This window comes from Stegostoma tigrinum, chromosome 4 (genome assembly GCF_030684315.1).
Source record: "Stegostoma tigrinum isolate sSteTig4 chromosome 4, sSteTig4.hap1, whole genome shotgun sequence".
Taxonomy (NCBI): Eukaryota; Metazoa; Chordata; class Chondrichthyes; order Orectolobiformes; family Stegostomatidae; genus Stegostoma; species Stegostoma tigrinum.
The window spans coordinates 48,345,211-48,366,938 of NC_081357.1; the positions used below are offsets into that span (position 1 = coordinate 48,345,211).

General features: G+C 40.5%; 1 protein-coding gene across 5 annotated transcripts in view; it reads right to left on the reverse strand.

Annotated features, from left to right (window-relative positions):
- me1 (malic enzyme 1, NADP(+)-dependent, cytosolic) overlaps positions 1 to 21,728 on the reverse strand; it is a 393,143-nt gene that overhangs the window by 255,535 nt on the left and 115,880 nt on the right. For all 5 annotated transcript variants that reach the window (XM_048531809.2, XM_048531811.2, XM_048531810.2 and 2 more), the window contains one exon: positions 1,246 to 1,379. In XM_048531809.2, coding sequence (XP_048387766.1) covers positions 1,246 to 1,379 — 134 coding nt within the window. The remainder of the gene's footprint in view (positions 1 to 1,245; positions 1,380 to 21,728) is intronic.

Genomic DNA, 21,728 nt, shown 5'->3' on the forward strand with positions numbered 1-21,728 from the left:
ATAACAGTAACACAGATGTCATTCATCTGAGCTTTCAAAAATAAAATCTAACAATAAAAGGGTGTCTCAGGGCAGACTGATGAACATGGAGTCAAAGAAACAAATTGCAGAATGTATTGTTAGTTGACCTCTAAGTAGGAATCAAAGAATGAGACGAAAGAGCAGTTATTCGGTTACTCAGAGTCATGTTCCACAAGGATCAGTGCTGGGACTACTGTTGCTCACAACTCTGGTGTTTTAAACTTGGGAATCAAAAACAAATTCTACATTTGAGAATTACATTGAACTTGGGAAGATTGTCTTCCTTGGTATAGTCTAACTATAGAAAGACATGAATAAGCTTGCAGAATGGAAAAACAAGGCAAATGATAAATGTGCTAGTACAATTTGACAGGATAAGGAAGTCGTTCATTACCTGGACAGTGCAAGTCCAGGTGGGGTGGAGGCACAAGGGATCTCAGAGTATACATGCATCAAAGTTATGCTGCTGTTTAACACGGCCACAAAAACAAAGCAACCTAGCATTAGATTTTTTCTGAAAGGATAAGGGAGAAAAGTTAAAGCTGCACCGAACTTTGGTTAGGCCACAGTTAAAGAGTACTGCCTGCCAACTAGTTGCCATATTATAAAATTGCATTCAAGGGGATGCAGAAGATATTCAAGGTTTTTTTTTAAATTTGAAAATGTATAGGCATACATCCAGGAAGGCAGAGTCTTGGGTCTCTTAACCAATTCAATGTCTTTAAATTTATGAAAGGTTTTGATGGATAAGAGAAAACATTTCCTCTTGTGGGGAGGATCATAGCTAAAAGCAGTCGGTACAAATTCAAGTAATCCAAATGGGGAAATTCCACTACAGGGACTAAGTTGATGGAAACAGAATAGATGACACAGACACACTTAATTGAAGCTGAGAAGACACTCAAAGTTGAGTATATAGAGATCAGCACAAAAATTTGCTAAAAAATTTACTCTAATGGTGATCATGTAGCCATGGTCAGTTGTCAAACACACATCTGGTTTATGAATGTCCTTTAGGGAAAGAAAATCATCACCCGATTTGGCCTATATGACTCCAGACTCTCAATGTGATCGAGTCTTAACCATACCCTAAAATGGTCTCAAGTCAAGCAGTTCAAAGGCAAATGAGAGGGATGGGCAACACTCATCCCATGAAGAAAACAGAATTAGATTTAGCAAAGCGAATCAGTTTTACTATACTTAAATTTGTCAAGCCATTCTTACCGGTCAAGGTCATCTTTTCTCATTTCATAGTTTTTCAGCACCTGAAGAACCTGCACATTCTGGTCAAGAACACAAGGGGGCAGAAGACCATGGATACCTAGTTGTTGTCTCTCTTCCAATGTAAAGGCCAAGCCCTAAAAAAAAGGAAATGAAATGGCAGGTTATATGGGTTGCTCAGTCTTGCCACCTTATACAGAGGCCAAACCCCTGATCAACAAGCTGGAAAGCTTCCCAAAATGACACTGGCGCAGTGAAGGTCCGATCGGGTTAAACACATGGTTTCTCTAACAGACCTGTGCGCTCTCATCCTCAGCATCTCCCCGATTGGGTGTCTCAGACTTTTCAGCCTTAAAATGTAGTCAGTGAGGTTTAAAAAAAAATTAGTAAGCACAATTGTAAGTATACCTACCATATAGAAAATGTATACCACATATGAGAAAGTGAGGTGGAAACATGCCCCAAAAGATTTCTGAGATAATGGGAACTGCAGATGCTGGAGATTCCAAGATAATAAAATGTGAGGCTGGATGAACACAGCAGGCCAAGCAGCATCTCAGGAGCACAAAAGCTGACGTTTCGGGCCTAGACCCTTCATCAAAAGATTTCTAACAAGTTTTAAAATCACAGGAATTATTCAAGGAATTTGCTCTACAAGTTTCTCACTTCTAAACATTTCAATTTTGACAACTGATTAAATGTCAGTCATCTATCAATCATTGTCACATATTTTGTTACTTTCCAGTGTGTATTGTGTCACATAAATACTGCATACATTTTCCAGCTTTGAGTTTGCAATGAATGCAAGCATTGCATTTAAAGAGGGAGGAAGCAATTTGCCTAATTTCAATGGAAAATACCTAATAACAGAAATTTATTTTATCTTTTGAAGTTATTATACTAGCTGATTACAATTTGGAGGAAAAGCATGGGCCCAGACAACCATGCCTGTCAAAAACAAATCTATAAGAGCCTCATATGCCTTAGCATTACACGTAAACACTTCAGTGTTATGAGGGGGTCAGCCTTGACCAGCCACACAAGGAGAGAGTTCCAGTTTCCCAACAGCCTCTATTTGAAAGACAATTTTCTCTTCATCGTCTCAGTCTTCAGACACTTACCTGAAATCTGTGTCCCCTGGCCTTTGATCCCTCCAAGCAGAAAAGGTTGTTTTGCTTTATCAATATCCCTTGATTTTATACAAGGCAAACACATTTCCTTTCTAATAACATAATTCAGACAAATTACAGCCAGCAGTGCCAGTAAAATCTTTTTGAATTTTTAGTTTAAAAAGTGCTAGAAATTGCCAGCTGATGTCCCTCAGGTCGCTTCAAAATATTTCCCCTCTCAATTTAAACCTATGCCCTCTAGTTCTGGACTCCCCTATCCTAGGAAAAGGGCCCTGTCTTTGCCCCTCATGAACTTGTAAAATCTCAGTCACCCCTCAGCTGCTGGGAGGGTAGTCCCAGCCTCCTCTTGTAATTCACTTCTTCCAGTCTCGGTAACACGCTTGTAAACTTTTTTTCTGCACCCTTTTCAGTTTGATAACACCCTTCCTAAAAGCAGGACGGCCAGAATTGTATGCAGGGCTCCAGATTTTGCCTTACCAATGCCTTTTACAGCTGTTACATGACATCCTAACTCAATGCTCTTACCAATGAAGCTAACTTATTGAATTATAATAAAACTAAATCAAGATTTAAATTTACACAGATGCCATTGGGGTGTGATTAGCTTATTTGGGATGTACAATGTCATCACAAAAAAAAAGTCCCACCTTATCAACCTCACCCCTCGCCTGAGGAGCAGAGATCCTAAAATTCTTAAAAGGCAAGCCCAAATAGATAAAAACCAAAAGAATACTGTAGGTTAGATGGGCTTGAGATCGGTATGACAGGTCAGCACAACATCGAGGGCCGAAGGGCCTGTACTGTGCTGTAATGTTCTATGTTCTATGTTAAACTCACCACCAGCAGACGGTCTGAAATGAGAGAGCAGCCCTACTGGGAGGCTATTATGACTTCACCTTTATCTAGATCAGAATACTTCTAACAATCCAGATGCATGTAAGTTAGTCAATTCCATCTCTATAAAAAAAACTTCCAAAATTACATCCTGGCTTTCACACACCAAATCCTAGCTGTTTTCTCCTTTAATATTTTCATCAGTATATCATTTTTCTTCTACTGCATTTTTTTTCACTGCATGTCAGCATGTCCTATTGTATAATCCCATATCTCTTCCCACCACCAGGAACAACTAAATCTTTTATTTGAAAAATGTACCAGAATTCAGTTGAATTCTTGCCAGAGTGCAAATTCCAGCATTTGACCTCAAAGGGAATGAAGCTGACATTTTCTAAGTTTAAGAACATGATCAAGAAGCAAGACTTCATATACATAAAAAGGAGACATAAAATGAAAGAGAGAGACTTTTAAGGGGGGAGAAAAAGAAAAACCCAGCTGATGCAGTAAACCTGCTCCAACCTTGATGCAACTGAAGCATGACTTCCTGTACTCCAGCTGTCTACCCTGAGGATTGCATAACTGCTCGAGAGCACTAACTTTAAATTTCTTCAATAATGGGATAAGGAAAACACTGAATCTAGAGGACCAAAGGACAAGCTGTATTCAGATATTGACTAAAATGTGCAGTAACTGAAGTGTCAAGCAGAAATTCAACTGTGCTGATGACTTGGAGGCAGACACTGTTGCTTGTGTGGGCAGTAGCAGAGTAAATTCTGAAGTTGGATTTAAGCTGCTAATCCTGCAAATACAAACTGGCTTTGCTTTTTGCATGGATTTGGCAATACACATTTTAAACTAAAACATCAAATTATCTCTTTTGCTAACCTGGTGAATACACCACAAGCTGAACCTTGAAGGCATAATCTTCAACTATGAAGGTAAAGCAATTCATATTTACTTGTCAATATCACAAGCAAGCAATCAGCAATGCAAAAGGTTAGCAAATGCCCCATGGAAAGTTAAATAATAGGTTTGTGACAAGTTATCAGAAGAACCCCAATTCTGAGAAAGGGTCACTAGGCCCAAAACGTTAACTGATTTCTCTTCCGAGATGCTGCCAGACTGGAACTTTTCCAGGAACTTATTTTTGTTTCCAACTCCAGCAATTGTTACCAACTTCACAAGAGAACGGGAATGGAACAAAACAAAAATTACACAATGTGATTTTGGATTAATGTGGCCCCTCAAGCTAAATAGTCCGAAAAACCCAAACAATTTGTGTGCAAGAAATGTTAGTGGAGTTAGACAGCTGATGAAGAATGCAAATGATGGGAACATATGACTTGGATATCCTGTCCTGTGTGAAGGCCCAGGTACTTTGCAGAAAAAGAACTGTATTCCCTCTGGAAGTGGTTTGTTAGAAGGGACCAAGGTGTCTAGGAGAGATTGCTTGTAAAAGCAGTTAATCAAGCAGCCTTCAAGATTAACAATAGAAAAATCAAAAGTTAACTTATTGGTCCCTGTGTGAATGCTGAATAATTTGGGCACAGAGCAGCCAAAAATCTAAAGCCTTGTTTGAAATTCTGTGCAACTGCTAAAAAAAATTTAAACTTGTGTTATTTTTAACAAACCTTCAGTTCACTTCAACACTGGCAGAGGGGTTGGGGGCAGGGGAGTGTGGGGAGTGAAAGAGGCAGACAGACATGGAGGAGGATAGAAAGACAAGTCCAAGTTTTAAGAAGTAAAACTTCACATAGCAAAGTGGCTCTGACGCAAAATGTCAAAGATGCCTATGGATTACACAACTGACGATTGTGTGGTGGGCCTTTGAAGTGGAAACCTTACATTAATGGAGTGGAGTGAACGGTCTGGTAAAAAAGTTATTAATTTGGCCTCAGGATGCTAAGTCAGCCTTTACCACCCATCAGCCCTGTAATAAATCTTTGAAATGGTACTCAGGCCGAGTGGTTAATTATCTAATTGTTGATCACTATCAGAGTTTGATTTATTGGGATGTTAATCAAACTGTCGAAGGAATGTTGATTTAAAATTTTGGTTTAAAGTTTCAGCCTCCATTTTACTGCAATTTTAACATAGTTAACAACTCCCTACTTGAGAACTATTCCCATTCAAGCTTTTATTTAAGTATGTAGATCGCCTGTAGTTTTAAACCATGAGCTTTGTGACTTCACGCTTTCAGATTAAATGGAGCACATGACTGTGGTAGAGATCAGCAAAGAATAAGCCTATTAATTATCAGATTCTCCTAAAGAATAGTGTGTTTTGGTAAATTTTTAAACTGTCAACAGATAATCTTAATATTTTTGCATTGTTTATGTTAAAACTTCTACTCCGCAAATGCAGAGCAGACAGTGACATGAAATTCACTATACACGTATTATTTTTCTTTGCAGAGAAAACCATCTGCGTTGTCTGACCTGTGCCAAATGCTTGTTTCACTCCAAAACAATCTAAAAGCAGATTTCAAATCTAATTCAGAGCTCAATTGTACATCATAATCTGACTCTACAGAGAAATTATGGCTTTCATTCAGACAAAATGAAATCTCCTACTGGGTCGATAAACTTCCCAATGTCTTGTGCAGAGAAAAGCCAGTCTGAGGGCCATACAGCCCATCGTACCTGCAACAGCTTTCTTAGCACTTAAATTTAAGTGCTAATCTCCTTCCTTTTCCCTGCAAACTTTAACGTTGCTTCCATTCAAAACCAATCATCCGAAGGCCTCATAAATGCTTCCACTGAAGAAGTCCATACCCTAACTACTTGCAGTGTCAAAACGTTCTCTCACCTCACATTTGAGACATTTTAAAATCTGCGCCCTCTAGCTCGCTATCCTTTTAAAAAAGGAAAATAGTTTCTCCCCATTTACTCTAGATTCATAACTGAAAACTTGTTTCATTCTCCGAAGAAAACAGCCCAACTTCTTCAATCGAACCTCATCTCTGGAACCATTCTCATGAACAACTTCTGCATTCTCTCCAGCACATTTGCATCTTTCCAATCATATGGTGTCACAATTGCACAGACTACTCTAGCTGAGGTCTAACCATTTTGTGCTATACAAGTTCAGCACAACACCAGATGTTACATCCTATTAATGAAGCCTCAGATACTATAAAAATCAGAATGTGTTAATGTTAAAAAAAGTGAAGGTTGGCCCTCCTCATAACGAAAACCAAAGAAGCTCACCTCAACTCAGTTTAAAGTGCAAAAATTGGTCTAAAATGCCTCTCACCAACCCCTCCCAAATTTTTATAAAGATCAGGTTAAAGGACAGTTGGCAGTTACTCTATAAATCAAGTAGACTTTATATAGCACTAACAGTGAGCGACTGAACAGAACTAACACCAATTCTCCCACAACTATTTCCAAATAAAACAAACTTCGAATGGTATGCTGTTCCAATAGATAAAAGTGCCACTTATGTAAACCAAACCAACAAAACAAATTAGAACTTAACATCTCAAAGTTACTGCCAGGATAAGTCTTCCAGAATGTTCTGGCTTTCTCTGCTGTCCTCCAGTCAAGAACACCTTCTGTCAAATTCTTGTGTCAGGAGTATTACTTAGAGTGCCGTCATACTTGAACTTAGATGGCGCTTACTTAGGGATCTTAAAGATTTCAGTGAGACCTGGTAATTTTCACTTTTAAGGCTAATGGCTATTCAGAGCTTGTTCTCTCACCTAGATTTTCAAATGTCCTCTTCATTTGTATTCTTGTTGACCTATTAATTTCTTACAATAGCATTGGCCCAATGTTGTCAAAACCATCAGATTTAATTTAATTGGGCTTTGGAATCTAGATCTTGGTTTAAATTACCTGGCTAAATTCAAAACCTGTTGTCTTGTAAAAATGCTGCTTTTCTTGCTAGCAGTGTAGCCTTTTGACACAATGTTTCAATTTCAAGAATTCTGTGCATCTGGTGCTGCCTGTAGATATTTGTTTTTTTTTTAAATAAATCTCACAGCCTTTAAAAACCCCTTTTATAAAAAAAGGGACCATGCATTAACCCCCTATCATTTTACAAACCAATTCTGACATCCTGCCTTCTAATCCACAAGTACTGCAGTTCACTGGTAAACCATTTCAAGGTCTGTACAAATTGGAGAGTGACCCATATAACACTACCCTATTGGTGCCCAAACAAAATGTCTCTCAAAATTATGGTGGGTACTATCAAATCAACGGTCATTAGTTTCAGCCACAAAGATTTTCACATTTCACATTTTCATGTAACACCAAAGAAGGGATTACCATCCCAGGAGGGAAGTGCAAAGGACAGTGCCCAAAATAAATAGTCAAACTTTTCCAAAACACGACTTTCTTTCTCCTACAAAGGCAAAGGAGAACGAGAAGCACAAACGTATGATTGAAGACAGAGCTACTAAAACGGTGCACTAGGTAGAGAGTGTTCAAGTTAGAAGTACAAATACAAGGATACCAGGATTGCTTTCTAAACTATGCAAACAGGCCAGATCATTAAAATTGGTTACTAATATAGCACTAGTTTGCAAAGGAGCAGAATCCAGCTCAGACCAATGTACAGCACACAAACCCATGCATGAACAGAATGAGGAACAACAGTTAAGACGATAATGAATGTGCTTAATTATTGAGTGACAGCAACCAAATGGTCAAACTAGTGTAGCGGAGAACACCACATTCTTCTCCAGGCGGGTGTATCATCAGCAGATCATAACTTGTCAAATCTTCAAAGCATTACACTGAAACATGAAAACATTAATCATGCAAATTCTGTTGTACTTGATATAAATGACTGCTGTATGTATGCACATGTTGTTACTCCAATGTATAACTGTTTGTGATAAGCTTCTCTGGGGAAGAAAAAGGGAATGTGGTGTTCTCTCAGTCAATACACCTTGAGACATGCTAATGAAATAGGTCACATGATACTGTAATAACAGAGTACAACAATCTCATTCACCATCTGATTTAAGGATCTCTTGAAGCATGCTTCTCTATAAATTTAATATCAGACCAGACACCTATAGGCCTGAGGAATATAATGTGTAAACATAATTGTTAACTGTAATAAGCATCCGCTGGATTATTTAATAACATGCATACACAATTTATGTTCTGGCAATATTTACGTTATCACCTAATCAGGTAAAATACCCTATTGGAGGTAAAACGTAAATCACTTTTTAAACTAAAAAGTAATACTGGACAAGGATCAATCATGGACTCACTTACACAGCTGGGAGGTTTTTAAAAATCAGAACATTGTTTCAATTTGTCCAGCCAGAAAAGTTATTGAAAGCAAACAGTAAGCATTTTGTCTCATTTTTGCATCAGGCTGAACAGATGCTAATGTGGCAAACATTCAACATAAACTATTTTTTAACCTTTTCTAAATTCAAGTTAAACACTTGCAACAAAATATTTCAAAAAGTTATTATTTTGCAGGAACAAATTGTGCGCCAGCTGCCAGAAAAGTTTCCAACATGGTTCAATGTCTGCTCGTACGAAGTGGAAAGTCTTCACTTGGAAATTAGTTGTTATCGTAAGGAAATGGAATGTGAAAACACCACAATGTCCAAAGTTCATCCTTTCCATTGACTGCTGGGTCATGGATTCTACATAATTATGTTAATCTATAGAAATGTTCTGCTTCTTTCTCATACCGTAAACTATGCAAAAACGTTGGTTGTTGCAATTCAACAATAATCTAAGGAACTGTATTTGCATAGAGTGCTTCAACAGTATGCTGGTCTTCAGACTAGCAATACAAAAACAAGAAGCAGGACCAGAAGTAGGCCATTCCGCCACATGAACCAGCCTCGCAATTGAACAGGTCAAGATCATGTAGATCTGACCCAGGTCTCAACTGTTCTTTTGCACTGACCCCTTAAACACTCAACTCCCCAATTTTCAAAAAAAAAGAGATCTGTGCCTCTTCACAAGTTTCTGGGTTTAGAAAATTCCAGATAAGCTATCCATTGGGAGAAGAGAGATTCCTTTGCAATTCAGTTTTAAAAGAATATCCTCTTGCTCCATAACTATTACCCATAGTTTTAAATTTTCCTACTGGTGGAAATGTCATCTCAACATTTTACCCTGTCAAGTCCCACACAGAATCTTGGCATGTTTAAATTTAATCACCCTCATTCCAAAAAATCTAATGAATGAACTGTTGATTTTGACAAGTCAAACCATTCATTCCAAGGATCAGCCCAGCAAATTTCTTCTACACAAACTATGTCAGTATATCCTTTAAAATGTGGAGTTAAGCTGTAAACAGTACCCCAGTTGAAGCTTAACACCCTTTACAATTGAAACTAGACTTCCTGTTTTTAAAACTCCAAGCCCCTAGCAATAAAGACCAAAATTCAATTGACCTTAAATCCTTATTGTATTTGTATGCTAACTTCTTACATTTCATGCCCGAGAACACCCAGTTCTCTCTGCACTGCACATATTGGAAGTCTCTCCTCATTTAAATAATAATCTCCTTTTGATACTTCCTACCAAAATGCATGCCCTCACACTTAAACTGCATCTGCTGTGTTTTTACTCACCCACTCAATCTCTTTCTTCAGCAGACTAATGTCCTCAGGCCATACTGCACCAACTTATTTTTGTACCAAATTTAAACGCAAGGGTATCTGCTCGCTCCTCCAGGTCATTGACGTTGATGGTAATGAATTGAAGCCCTAGGACTGACCCTTATGGCACTCCATGAGTTATTTCTTCCCAAAGTAGGGAGGAAAAATATTAAATCTACTAGTCCTCATCTCCACTCTGCGTGCTAGCCGCTCCTCAGTCTTTGTTAATACGACCCTCAATACACGCTGTGCTCCAAGCAAGTAGATAATTTGTGTACTTAGTACAAAAAGTTCTCAAACCGCAGATTTTAAAAAAAAGGAGTTTTTTTTACATTATTTCACTGCATTTAGTATTGGTTCAAAGTGTGCTGTAGCTAGTAGCTATTACAAGGGGGCATAGTTTTAAAGTGAACGGAGGTAGATACAGGAGACGTCAGAGGTAGGTTCTTTGCTCAGTGGTCGGGACGTGGGATGCATTGCTGGAGGGGGTAGTGGAGTCAGCCTCATTGGGGCATTTGAGTGGCTATTAAATAGTCATATGGATGATAGGATAAGGTAGGAGTGGAGGTTAGATAGACCTTGCGATTAGGGTAAAAGTTTGGCACAACATCGTAGGCCAAAGGGCCTGTGCAGTGCTGTGCTGTTCGGTTTTATGTTCTTATCAAACATCTGGCTGTGGCAAGTCTTCCTCCCTTAACATCCCAATTTGTCATGCTGAATACAGAACATCGGATCACAAACTTCCAGTCATTTTAAAAAAGTTGGAAACCAAAAAGCTGTCAAGGTGGCTTCTTTAGATCATTTAAATTTTGGCATTTTATCTACAGACATGACCAACAGCCAAATACCTCAGCGCCATGGTCACAGATAGGGGCATCTCAGTTCATTGTGAAACTCACATGGTACTGCTTGTTGATGCATTTGAGAGAATAATGCAATGAAATTTTCAGACTCTCCATGTTTCATGCTAGAAAAAAATTGGAGTTCAATGTGGATCGTGGTCAATCTGGTGTTAGGTCATTCTGATAAAAACTCAGCTTCGACCATCACTTCTACGTTAAAGAACCACATCCATTCAACTAACAGACCTATCACATCAGGGACCAGAAATTATAATTCAGAGACTGAATTAACAGAGATCAGTAGAAATGCTCTCAGTGTCCAATTTAAGAACATGCATATATGCAGAGAGTGACAGATACGCACTTGTGAAGTTGTATTAGCTCAGGGAAGAATAGGAAATACTTAGTGTAAACTCTCAAAAGCTGGCACCTAAAATCATTATTGGAATTCACACTCCAAGGTAAAAAAAACACACACCTCTCCATGCAAAAGAGCAACAACAGGCAATGGCAAAGCACATACATTCCATCCATGGCAACACACTAAGTAAACAGAGTACCCCATGGAAGGATAGCATCCAACCATGCACCCTCTAGGGTCCACAAAAGGCTAAAGATGATAGCATTCTGCATGTCACTTCCAGAAGCCATTGCAAAAGCAAAACACCTTAGCAGTCGGACCAGAAGAAAAAGAAGTTAGCAGAATACAGCATCCAATCATAGGGCAATAGAGTAGGTAAGAACAGTAACTGTTTTCTCATTTACAGCACTGACATCAAACTAGAAATCTCAGTCAAAAGCAGTGGAAGGGACTGTTGCCTATGCCTCATGAACAGACACGCATGTAGCAAGAGTTGGTTTTTGTTTATTTTGGAACAAATACAACGACCAGCAAAAAAAGAGAGACAGTTGATTTTAAAAAAGAAAGTTACAATAGCATTAATTAGTTGACCATTTTCTTCAGTACCAAACAAAATGGGTCCCCGAAATATCACAGGGGACATCCACTTCAGATGATACTAACAAGCAATAGAATACAAAATATCGAACAGTTTTTTGGGTAACAAAGTGTGAAGCTGGATGAACACAGGCCAAGCAGCATCTCAGGAGCACAAAAGCTGACATTTCAGGCCTAGACCCATCAGAGAGCTGAGATGCTGCTTGGCCTGCTGTGTTTATCCAGTTTCACACTGTTATTTTGGATTCTCCAGCATCTGCAGTTCCCATTATTTCTGAACGGTTTTTGGGGACAGATGGGGTTTGGTGGGGGGTGAAAATTAAGGCAAGTTTCAGCACAAAATGGAAAGTTAAATAAAAAAGAGCTTAGTATTTGTCCTCACTTATATTCCTGCCACTGTACGAAGCATTTATCAAGATTTCATCATACTCAGTTTTGGCTTAAACAGCCCAGCTCCATATAGGTCCATATAGTATATTATATCACCTCCAGCAAATTCACATTCTCATTTACTAACCAAATATTTGAAAGCCTCAAAACAATTCTAAATAAAATTCCTTGCTTTACAGTAAATAGTCATTTAGGATTTCATAACTGTGCAACAAAATTCTAAAAATTGTAAATGCAGTCCTATAGCAAGTTAACAATGCAACACTCAGCAGTTACCTGGCAACCCCAGCTCTCCAATGCTCCTGACTTCCACCAGTCTCCAGTGTGTCCACCTACTGTAAGAGAATACAGATAAGCACTGGACACTGATGCATGGTGAGTTTGGGAAGGTAGAGTGAGAAAACCTGCTAGGGCTGACATGCTTTCCATGAAAGTTGCCAAAAATGAAATTGTGATAAAATTCAGGACTGAATTCTACACGTCAGACGTGGATGGACAAGGTCAAAAACTAAATGCCAGCTTATAGTCCAACAGGTTTATTTGGAAAACACAAGCTTGCAGAGTCTCTCCTCTTCAGGTACCCATGAGGGAGGTGGCAAAAAGACAGAATTTAAAGTAAAAGATCAAAAGGGTCATAAGACTGACGTGAATTAAAACAGACTGAAGAAGCTGTTAAAGCTTTGATCAGTTAGAAAAGGAGGAGATGCAGATTTCGATTCATTAATTTGCAACTCCCCAAATTTCTGACCAGAGAAAAGTAAAGGTGACATCTCGGGTCAGACATTGCATGTTAGGTGTCATGCCTTGTTTCAAATCTGTATCAACTTGGAGTCAGATTTGTAAAAAGAAAACAAAAAAAATTTAGAAATCTCTTCTATTTAACTAACCTGTCCACAAATTGTATACTTTTTGAATAAGACAGAGAATCGACAAATAAATCTGGAACTGCAAACTCACCCCATAGGAACACTACAGACATCTACCTGATGATCTGGCCAAAAGAACATACCCATCAACTGGACAGACTGGTCGAGACTTTTGAATGAGTTCTTCATTGTACGTACACACCCTCATGCAGTGTGCCTCTCACTTGGGAATTTCCACTGCCTTGCAAAGTGAAAGCCAATACACCAGGATGTCCCATCGTATCAGGCAACGGGCGGGAATCTTTCTGGCTATGTTGAGGCCATTTTGAAACCCATTGTACAAGGACCACCACCCCCGCCCCCCCCAACCAAACCCCAGATTCTGTTGCAACACTTCCTAAAGAAACTCAGCACCCACAGATGAGCCGAACCAGGAACATTCCTTGCCAGAATGGACATCTTAGCACTCTACACCAGCATCCCCCACAATGACGGCATCACTGCAACAGCATCAGTACTCAATACCACCAACTACCAGATTTTCAGACACCATCCTCGACCACAACGTCTTCACCTTCAACAATCAGTTCTTTAGCCAAAACACACAGAACAGCCATGGGGACCAGATTTGCAACCCAACACGCCACCACTTTCATGCACAAGTTCAAAGACAAAAAAACTCTTTGCTGCACAGAACCACCAAATCATTTACACCAGACACTTACAAAATTTTCTTCCATTGGACTCAGGACGAGGCATCATTGAAAATTTCAGTGATATCAACAAGACTCAGCCCACCAGACTTACCAGAGACTACTCCTTCGAATCAGTTTCATTCTTGGACGCATCTCCAAGGACGGACACTTCAATACCTCACTCTACTGCAAGCCCACAGGTAACCTCATGATGCAGCACTTCTCCAGCTTCATCATAAACACATTAAAAGAGCTATGCCCTACAGACAAGCCCTATGCATGCAAAGGATCTGTTCAGAAGGGGAGAAATGAGAGACACCCTCATAGGAATGGGATACTGTGCTCAACTCGTGGATCACCAGTTCCAATGTGCCATGGCAAACAACTGTATTGACCTCCTCAGAGGACGACGTAGGGTAGCCTTCGTCGACCAGTACTTCCTAGGAGTGAAGAAACTACATGTTCTTCACTCCCTTCAACACATCAATAACAATGAGCACCTTGCCAAGGTCTTCCCTATACCTCTACTTGTCTTAAAACAAAATGCCAAACCTTAAAACAGACCACTGTAGTCCTGAAGGCTGGGTACATAGACCACAACATTGCACATCCCAGTCATGGCAACTTCTGCTAGACATGACAGATCTTCAATATGGATACTATCATCACGTGTGGGAACACCACCCACCACATGCACGGCAGATACTCATAAGAGATGGCCATTGTCTATCTTATACATTGCTGGCAAGAATGTCCTGAGGCATGGTATATTGGTGAAACCATGACAACAGATGAATGGACACTGTGCAACAATCACCAGACAGGGATGTTCCCTCCCAGTGGGGGAAACACTTCAGTGGTGAAGGGCATTTGACCTTGGATCTTCATGTAAACATCCTCAAAAGATGGACTTTGGGATACACAACAACACAGTCACCGAGCAGAGGCAGATAGTCAAGTTTGTTAGCCATGCGGCTGACCTCAACTGATGTACACACATGCAGGCGCGATGCTTTATAAACTTACTTTAGAAGGGACTCCAAGTCGAAACACAGATTCTAAACAGGACCTCACACGCTAAACATGCATTGTCTGACTTGAGGGGTCACCTTTTCTTGATCAAATGTTTCCTTATCCGTGGGCGGAAATGCAGGGATTTGCATATTAACAAGTTCAGGCCTGCATCTCTTTTCCGAATGATTAAAGATTTAAGTGTCATAGTTCTGTTTAATTCTCACCAGTGCACGTTGCTTTGATCTTTTAATTATGAATTGTGTCTTTTTGCCTCTTCTCATGCACCTGCAGGAAAAAGACAAAGCTTGCTTTCAAATAAACTTGGACTAGAAGCTGGTCTGGTTTGGTTTTTGACCTTCTACAAGACACCCAGAACTCTCACTGTCCTTGTTGGTTCACCACGGCCTAAAAGCAGACTATTCGAGGTATCTTTAGAATCAAATCATAAAAAGGTGATCGAGCCAAAGAATTCCAGGGCTGTCCACAAAAGTTGGGACTCTCAAAGAGGTTTTCTATAGGTATTTAAGGAACAAAAGAATGACGAAAGAAAGATTAGGCCCAATCAAGGATAGTAGTGGGAAGTTGTGTGTGGAGTCAGATGAGATAGGGGAAGCACTAAATGAATATTTTTCAACAGTATTCACTCTAAAAAACAACAATGTAGTCGAGGAGAATACTGAGATACAGGCTACTAGACTAGGTGGGATTGAGGTTCACAAGGAAGAGGTATTAGAAATCCTACAGAAGGTGAAGATAGATAGGTCCCCTGGGCCAGATGGGATTTATCCTCGGATCCTCTGGGAAGCCAGGGAGGAGATTGCCGAGCCTTTGGCATTGATCTTTAACTCGTCATTGTCTACAGGAATAGTGCCAGATGACTGGAGGATAGCAAATGTGGTTCCCCTGTTCAAGGAGAGTAGAGACAACCCTGGTAATTATAGACCAGTGAGCCTTACCTCAGTTGTTGGTAAAGTGTTGGAAAAGGTTATAAGGGATAGGATTTATAATCATCTAGAAAAGAATAAATTGATTCGGGATAATCAGCACGGTATTGTGAAAGGAAGGTCGTGCCTCTCAAACCTTGAGTTCTTTGAGAAGGTGACCAAACAGGTAGAGGAGAGTAAACTGGTTGATGTGGTGTACATGGATTTCAGCAAGGCGTTCGATAAGGTTCCCCACAGTAGGCTATTGTACAAAATGCGGAGGAACGGAATTGTGGGAGATATAGCAGTTTGGATCAGAAATTGGCTTGCTGAAAGAAGACAGAGGGTGGTAGTTGATGGGAAATGTTCATCCTGGAGAACAGTTACTAGTGGTGTACCGCAAGGGTCAGTGTTGGGTCCACTGCTGTTTGTCATTTGTATAAATGACCTGCATAAGAGCGTAGAAGTATGGGTTAGTAAATTTGCAGACGACACTAAGGTCGGTGGAGTTGTTGATAGTGATGAAGGATGCTGTATGTTGCAGAGAGACATAGATAAGCTGTAGAGCTGGGCGGAGAGTGGCAAATGGAGTTTAATGCAGACAAGTGTGAGGTGATGCACTTTGATAGGAGTAACCAGAAGGCAAAGTACAGGGCTAACGGTAAGATTCTTAGTAGTGTAGATGAGCAGAGAGATCTTGGTGTCTGTGTACATAGATCCTTGAAAGTTGCCACCCAGGTTGACAGGGCTCCTAAGAAGGCGTACAGTGTTTTAGCTTTTATTAATAGAGGGATCGAGTTCCGGAACCAAGAGGTTTTGGTGAAGCTGGACAAAACTCTGGTGTGGCTGCACTTGGAGTATTGTGTACAGTTCTGGTCACCACATTGTAAGAAGGATGTGGAAGCTTTGCAAAGGGTGCAGAGGAGATTTACTGGGATGTTGCCTGGTACGGAGGGAAGGTCTTACAAGGAAAGGCTGAGGGACTTGAGGCTGTTTTCATTAGGGAGAAGATTGAGAGGTGGCTTAATTGAAACATAAAATAATCAGAGGGTTAGATAGGGACAGCCTTTTTCCTAGGATGGTGATGGCGAGCACGAGGGGGCATAGCTTTAAATTGAGGGGTGAAAGATCTAGGACAGATGCCAGAGGTAGTTTCTTTACTCAGTAGTAAGGGAATGGAACGCTTTGCCTGCAACGGTAGTAGATTCGCCAACTTTAGGTACGTGTAAGTAGTCATTGGACGAGCATATGGACGTACATGGAATAGCATAGCTCAGATGGGCTTCAGATCGGTATGACAGGTTGGCACAACAGCGAGGGCCGAAGGGCCTGTACTGTGCTGTAATGTTCTATGTTCGTGTTATGTTGAACAAGAGACTGAAAAGGACAGCAGTAAATTCTACCATAACTCATTTGGTTTAAAATAAACCAACAATCCTAAAGAGACACCCTGGAGCTATTTTTAGGTATGATTGCACTGCTATTTGGCATGACTTCACATACACTGTCATTGCCATCAAACCATGGGACCATCCCCAGTTCAATGAAGAGTGGGGGGTGGGGTTGGCTGGGAAGAATATGCTGTCCAATAAAGTTACAAACTGCAGCGATTATAAATTCTGCTGCTGACAATGGCCCACATTTGCTCCGCACCATCTGCTGGAATTCTATCCCTTGTGTGGTAGTAACATCACACAACATAGAGGGTGTGCCTCTAACAAAAAAGTAAAAAAAATACTGCAGAGTCATAATGGACAAACAATCATGAGGAGATGTATCTGCAAATGTAAATTGGTGTTGACAAGATGAAGTAATTTTTTCATCTAGTTTTTCTTCAGTTCATTCACTGGATGAAGGAATCACTAACCAGGCAGCATTTATTGCACCCAGAGGGCAATTTAGAGTCAATACATTTCCTGGGTCTAGTGTCATATGTGGGCAGACCAGGTAAGGATGGTAGTTTCCCCTCTCTAAAGGGCATCAGTGAACCAGATGGGTTTTTCCAACAAAATAAGGGGTTCAAGGTCATTATTAAAGTCTTAATTTTATTGGATTCAAGGTGTACCATCTACCCTGATGGGATTCCAACCTGGGTCACCAGAATATTATCCGAGTCTCTGGATTAATAGGCCAGCGATAAGACCACTAAGCCATTGCCTCCCCACCTGGTTGCTTCCTTCAATCCCTGATACAGACACAGTTGAGCAGACATGTACTTTAGGAATCTACTGACCTGCTTTTAAACGTTGGCCATGGAAGTGCCTCACCTAGAGTACAATTAGTGTCTACTCTGGCATTCAGTACGGAGGACTAGATAAATCACTACAGTTGTTTAATCTGACTTCAAGTGTCCAACCCCTTCAATTGGGGAAAAAGTCAAATAAGCTAGGTCTAAAAGATTTTAGAAATTGATTTTTTTTTAAAAATTAACCTACTTTTAATCTTTGCATGTGCTTTTTAAAGTAATAACTTTATTCTTAGTGGATTAACAGCATATCAATTGTGCAATAAATTAAGTCAAGAAGTTTGTTTAAGTGCTGGTGTTTCTTTCAAATTACAACACCGAAAAACTGCAAAGGGAGCTATAAGTGAGCTTACAACCACAGACCAGAGGCCACACTGATGTAGTTGAAATGCTTGGGTAGCACAGAAAAGGCACACTTTTTTCCATTGCCAAAATTTTATTGCTCGATGAGGCATTCCACTTCCCTTACAGGAAAGGCAACTGGCAAAACACTCAGATAAAAGGCCTGATTTTCACCAGTGGCCAGCACAATTCCAGACTTCACACATCCATTTTGGAAGCACAGTCCCCAGGGCCCGGCTCTGGCTGAAGTCAGGGCTGCCGACCCCAGAAACGATTCAGATACAATCACAGGGAATGCTGGCTGTGGAAGAGGACTGTCATAAATGGCTGCCTTGTTGATGTGGGACTTCCCAACAGCTGTGAAAGAGTACAAGCAGAAAGGCCCTGTAGCATTCACAACACCCCACCTCCCCCACCAGTTCCCAAACTCATCCAGGACAAAGATACTTTTCCCCCCCCGGAATTATTTTACCTTTATCAAAAGATTCAAGCCAGACAAGTATCAGGTTTTGAAGACGAAGGAGGAGTTTGCTTCCTGGCAAATTATTTGGAGGCCCGTGAGTTCCAGCTTACTCAGTGAGCTGCTGTTAGCCCAAAACCAAAAAAAACAACAGCTACAACTAACACGCCCAGAGATAGCAAGAACTGAAGATGCTACAGTCAGAGTCAACAGTGTGGAGCTGGATGAACACAGCAGGATAGTTGACATTTCAGGCCTCAGTCCTTCATCAGGGCTGGGGAGGGTGTAAACTGAAAATGTCAACTTACCTGTTCCTCTGATGCTGTCCGACCTGCTGTGTTCCTCCAGCTCCAGACTGTATTGAGGAGAACTGACTGGCTTCCTTCCTGCAACACTCCGTGTAATTGAAGTAAACAAACTAACAGGCATCTTTAGGAAACGTGACAACCCTGGATTCACAAATGTAGCCCCATTGCACTGGCCTGGGATTGCTGTTGGCAAACAAACATTGCCACCAATTCCACTGCACAACATCTCAAGTAAGCAGTCTGATGCAGGTCTTCATATATGCCTAACAGGTTCAAATTGCCAGCTGCTCATTTCATAGGAGTGAAAATAAGAGTAGGCCACCTGGCCATTTGAGTGTATTCCACCATTCCTGCGCTTTCTCCCAATACCCTTTGTATTCATCCCAAGAATCATACCCAAATTCCTTAAATCATTTGAAAGATTTTGATTTTTTTTGGCCAGAACCACTGTGGCCAGAGAACTCCACATGCTTGCCACTGCCTGCACGTGAAATAACTTCTCACCTCAGTCCTCCATTGCCTACTGCATGCCCTTACCCTTTGACCTCAAAAAAATATCCACAAGAGATAGAAGCCAAAAAGAACTGCTGATACTGTGAACCAGGAACAAAAACAGAAGTCATTGCTGGGCAAGCTCAGCAGGTCTGGCAGCATGAGAGGGGAAAATTTGAATCACTATTTTGGGCTCGGTGACCCTTTCTCAGCTTCCTCAGATTTTCCTCAAATCTTAACTAATTGTCTCTTCACAGATGCTGCTGCCAGACCTGCTGAGATTTTCCAGCAACTTCTGTTTTTCTTCATGAGATAGAAATTGACCTTCCCACCGGAATGATGTGAGGTTGAGCACACTACATGATAACTATGCCAACCCCAAAGCTACATTATTGTGCAAGGGGCAACTCAAGATGACAACATGCATGGAGGAGATGAAGGTGGACAAGAGGTTTTCAAAAATCAGTATTTTTGTAACAGCCGCTCCAGCACACAACGTTCCATGAGGCAAAGATTTGATATACATGTCATTGATACAGAAAGGGCAACAATAATTCTAGCAGACCCCACTAAACCAACTCAAAAAACTACTTGAAAGGTCAACACCAAATTACAATTAGTAATACAGCAGCTGCATAATCAAACAGGTTTCCAACAAGGGTGGCAGGCCCCAAGTATTCTCTGGTTAGGGTAAGGAAGAAGTCACAAATGGGGGAGGTTTGGGGTGTGTACCCATTACTGTCCAAGTGACGGATGTGGAATGGATTGGTCAGACGACTGCAGGTTCCCCACTCCCATTAATAACCAGCCACCATCTCAAACACATGCAACACATCCACTTATCTAAAACAATGGATAGCCTCCAGCCTGTTTAACAGTAAACAATAGTTTTAAAAGAAACACTAACATTTTGCACTGGCACTTCATCCACAGTTTATTTTCATCTATTTTCAAACTCACTTATTCAGCAGTTTTACAAACAAACTAACTCAACATTAAACATTTAAAGTTATTTGGAAATGACGCATTGCAACAAACTGAACTTAAAATCAATGAGCGCACGTACTAGAACTGTAACTTCAGGGATTAAAAATAAAGTCAGCTTTATGACTTAAAGTAAAAAAGGAGATTCTGCAAAGTAATTAGCTTCTGCCTTCAAGAAGTGCTTTAATGTTTAGGAATCCAAGTTAAAAGCATTATGTAGGCACTGCAGCCAAAAAAATCAAGTTTTCAAAAGCTGTACATTCTCATGCAGGAACTTGCAACTTAAGGGACACTACTGCACTGGAGAGGGCACAGATGAAATTTACTAGGACATCACCTAAGCAGCAGAACTTCAGTTACGAAGAGATTTTGGGCAGACTGGAGTTGTTTTTGATGGAGCAGAGGAGACTGCATGGCTCGGTTGTAGGGGTTGGGGGTCAGTAACTGAGATGCATATAGTTAAGTAGGGGCATAGTCAGGGTAGACAGAGCAAGAAAAAGGTTCATCCCACCCCCCCCCACCCAGCCAGTGGCAGGGTCAATGGCCAGGGGCATAGATTTCAAGTAGGGGGCAGGAAGTTTAGACTGAATGCAAGATAACTTATCTTTCACCCAAAGAATGGTGGGAATCTGGATCTCACTGCCTGTAAAGGTCTGTTGGAGGTGGAAACCATTATAACATTCAAGTAGTATTTAGATATGAACTTGCGATGCCAAGGTATAAAAGGCAAACGGGCCAAGTGCTGAATAATGGGATTGGAATATAGTGTTTGTTTTTGACTGGCACAGATTTGATGGGCTGAAGGGCCAATTTTTGCGTTGCTAACCACTATGACTACGACTACTGTAAAGTATGTAACAAGATCCAAGCATTTTGTTTTACTGTTCTGTACTGGAGCAGTATAAATAAACTTGTTTGATAGTAGCTGTTGAGCCCATAGTTCAGCATATGTTAATTTCACTCAGTACAACATAAAGTGGAAAACGAGGACAGAATAAAAGTAAAACTTGAAAAAAGTGTAAAAGAAAATTAGTGTGAAACACTGACATTTTTAGAATCTCAAGCTAATTTTGCAGAAAAAAGTAAGCAGGGCACATAATTGAAAAGAAAACAGCAATGAGGACATTTGGAGATCATGGGGAATTCAACCCCAAAAGACAGCCGCTGTAATTAGTAATCAAAATTTGCCTGAGAGCAAATAAGACAGGAGCTGCACATCACAGAGTTATGGACATGCTATGGCATAGGTGACCTATCAGCATTTGTGCCAGCTTGTTAAAAAAGCATCACTACTTTGTGCCAATTTCCTGCTATTCCCACACAGCTCTGCATGTTATTTTTATCCAATGCCCCCTTGAATGACTCAGCTGAACCTGCCTTCACCACACTTCCAAACAGTGCATTCCTTACT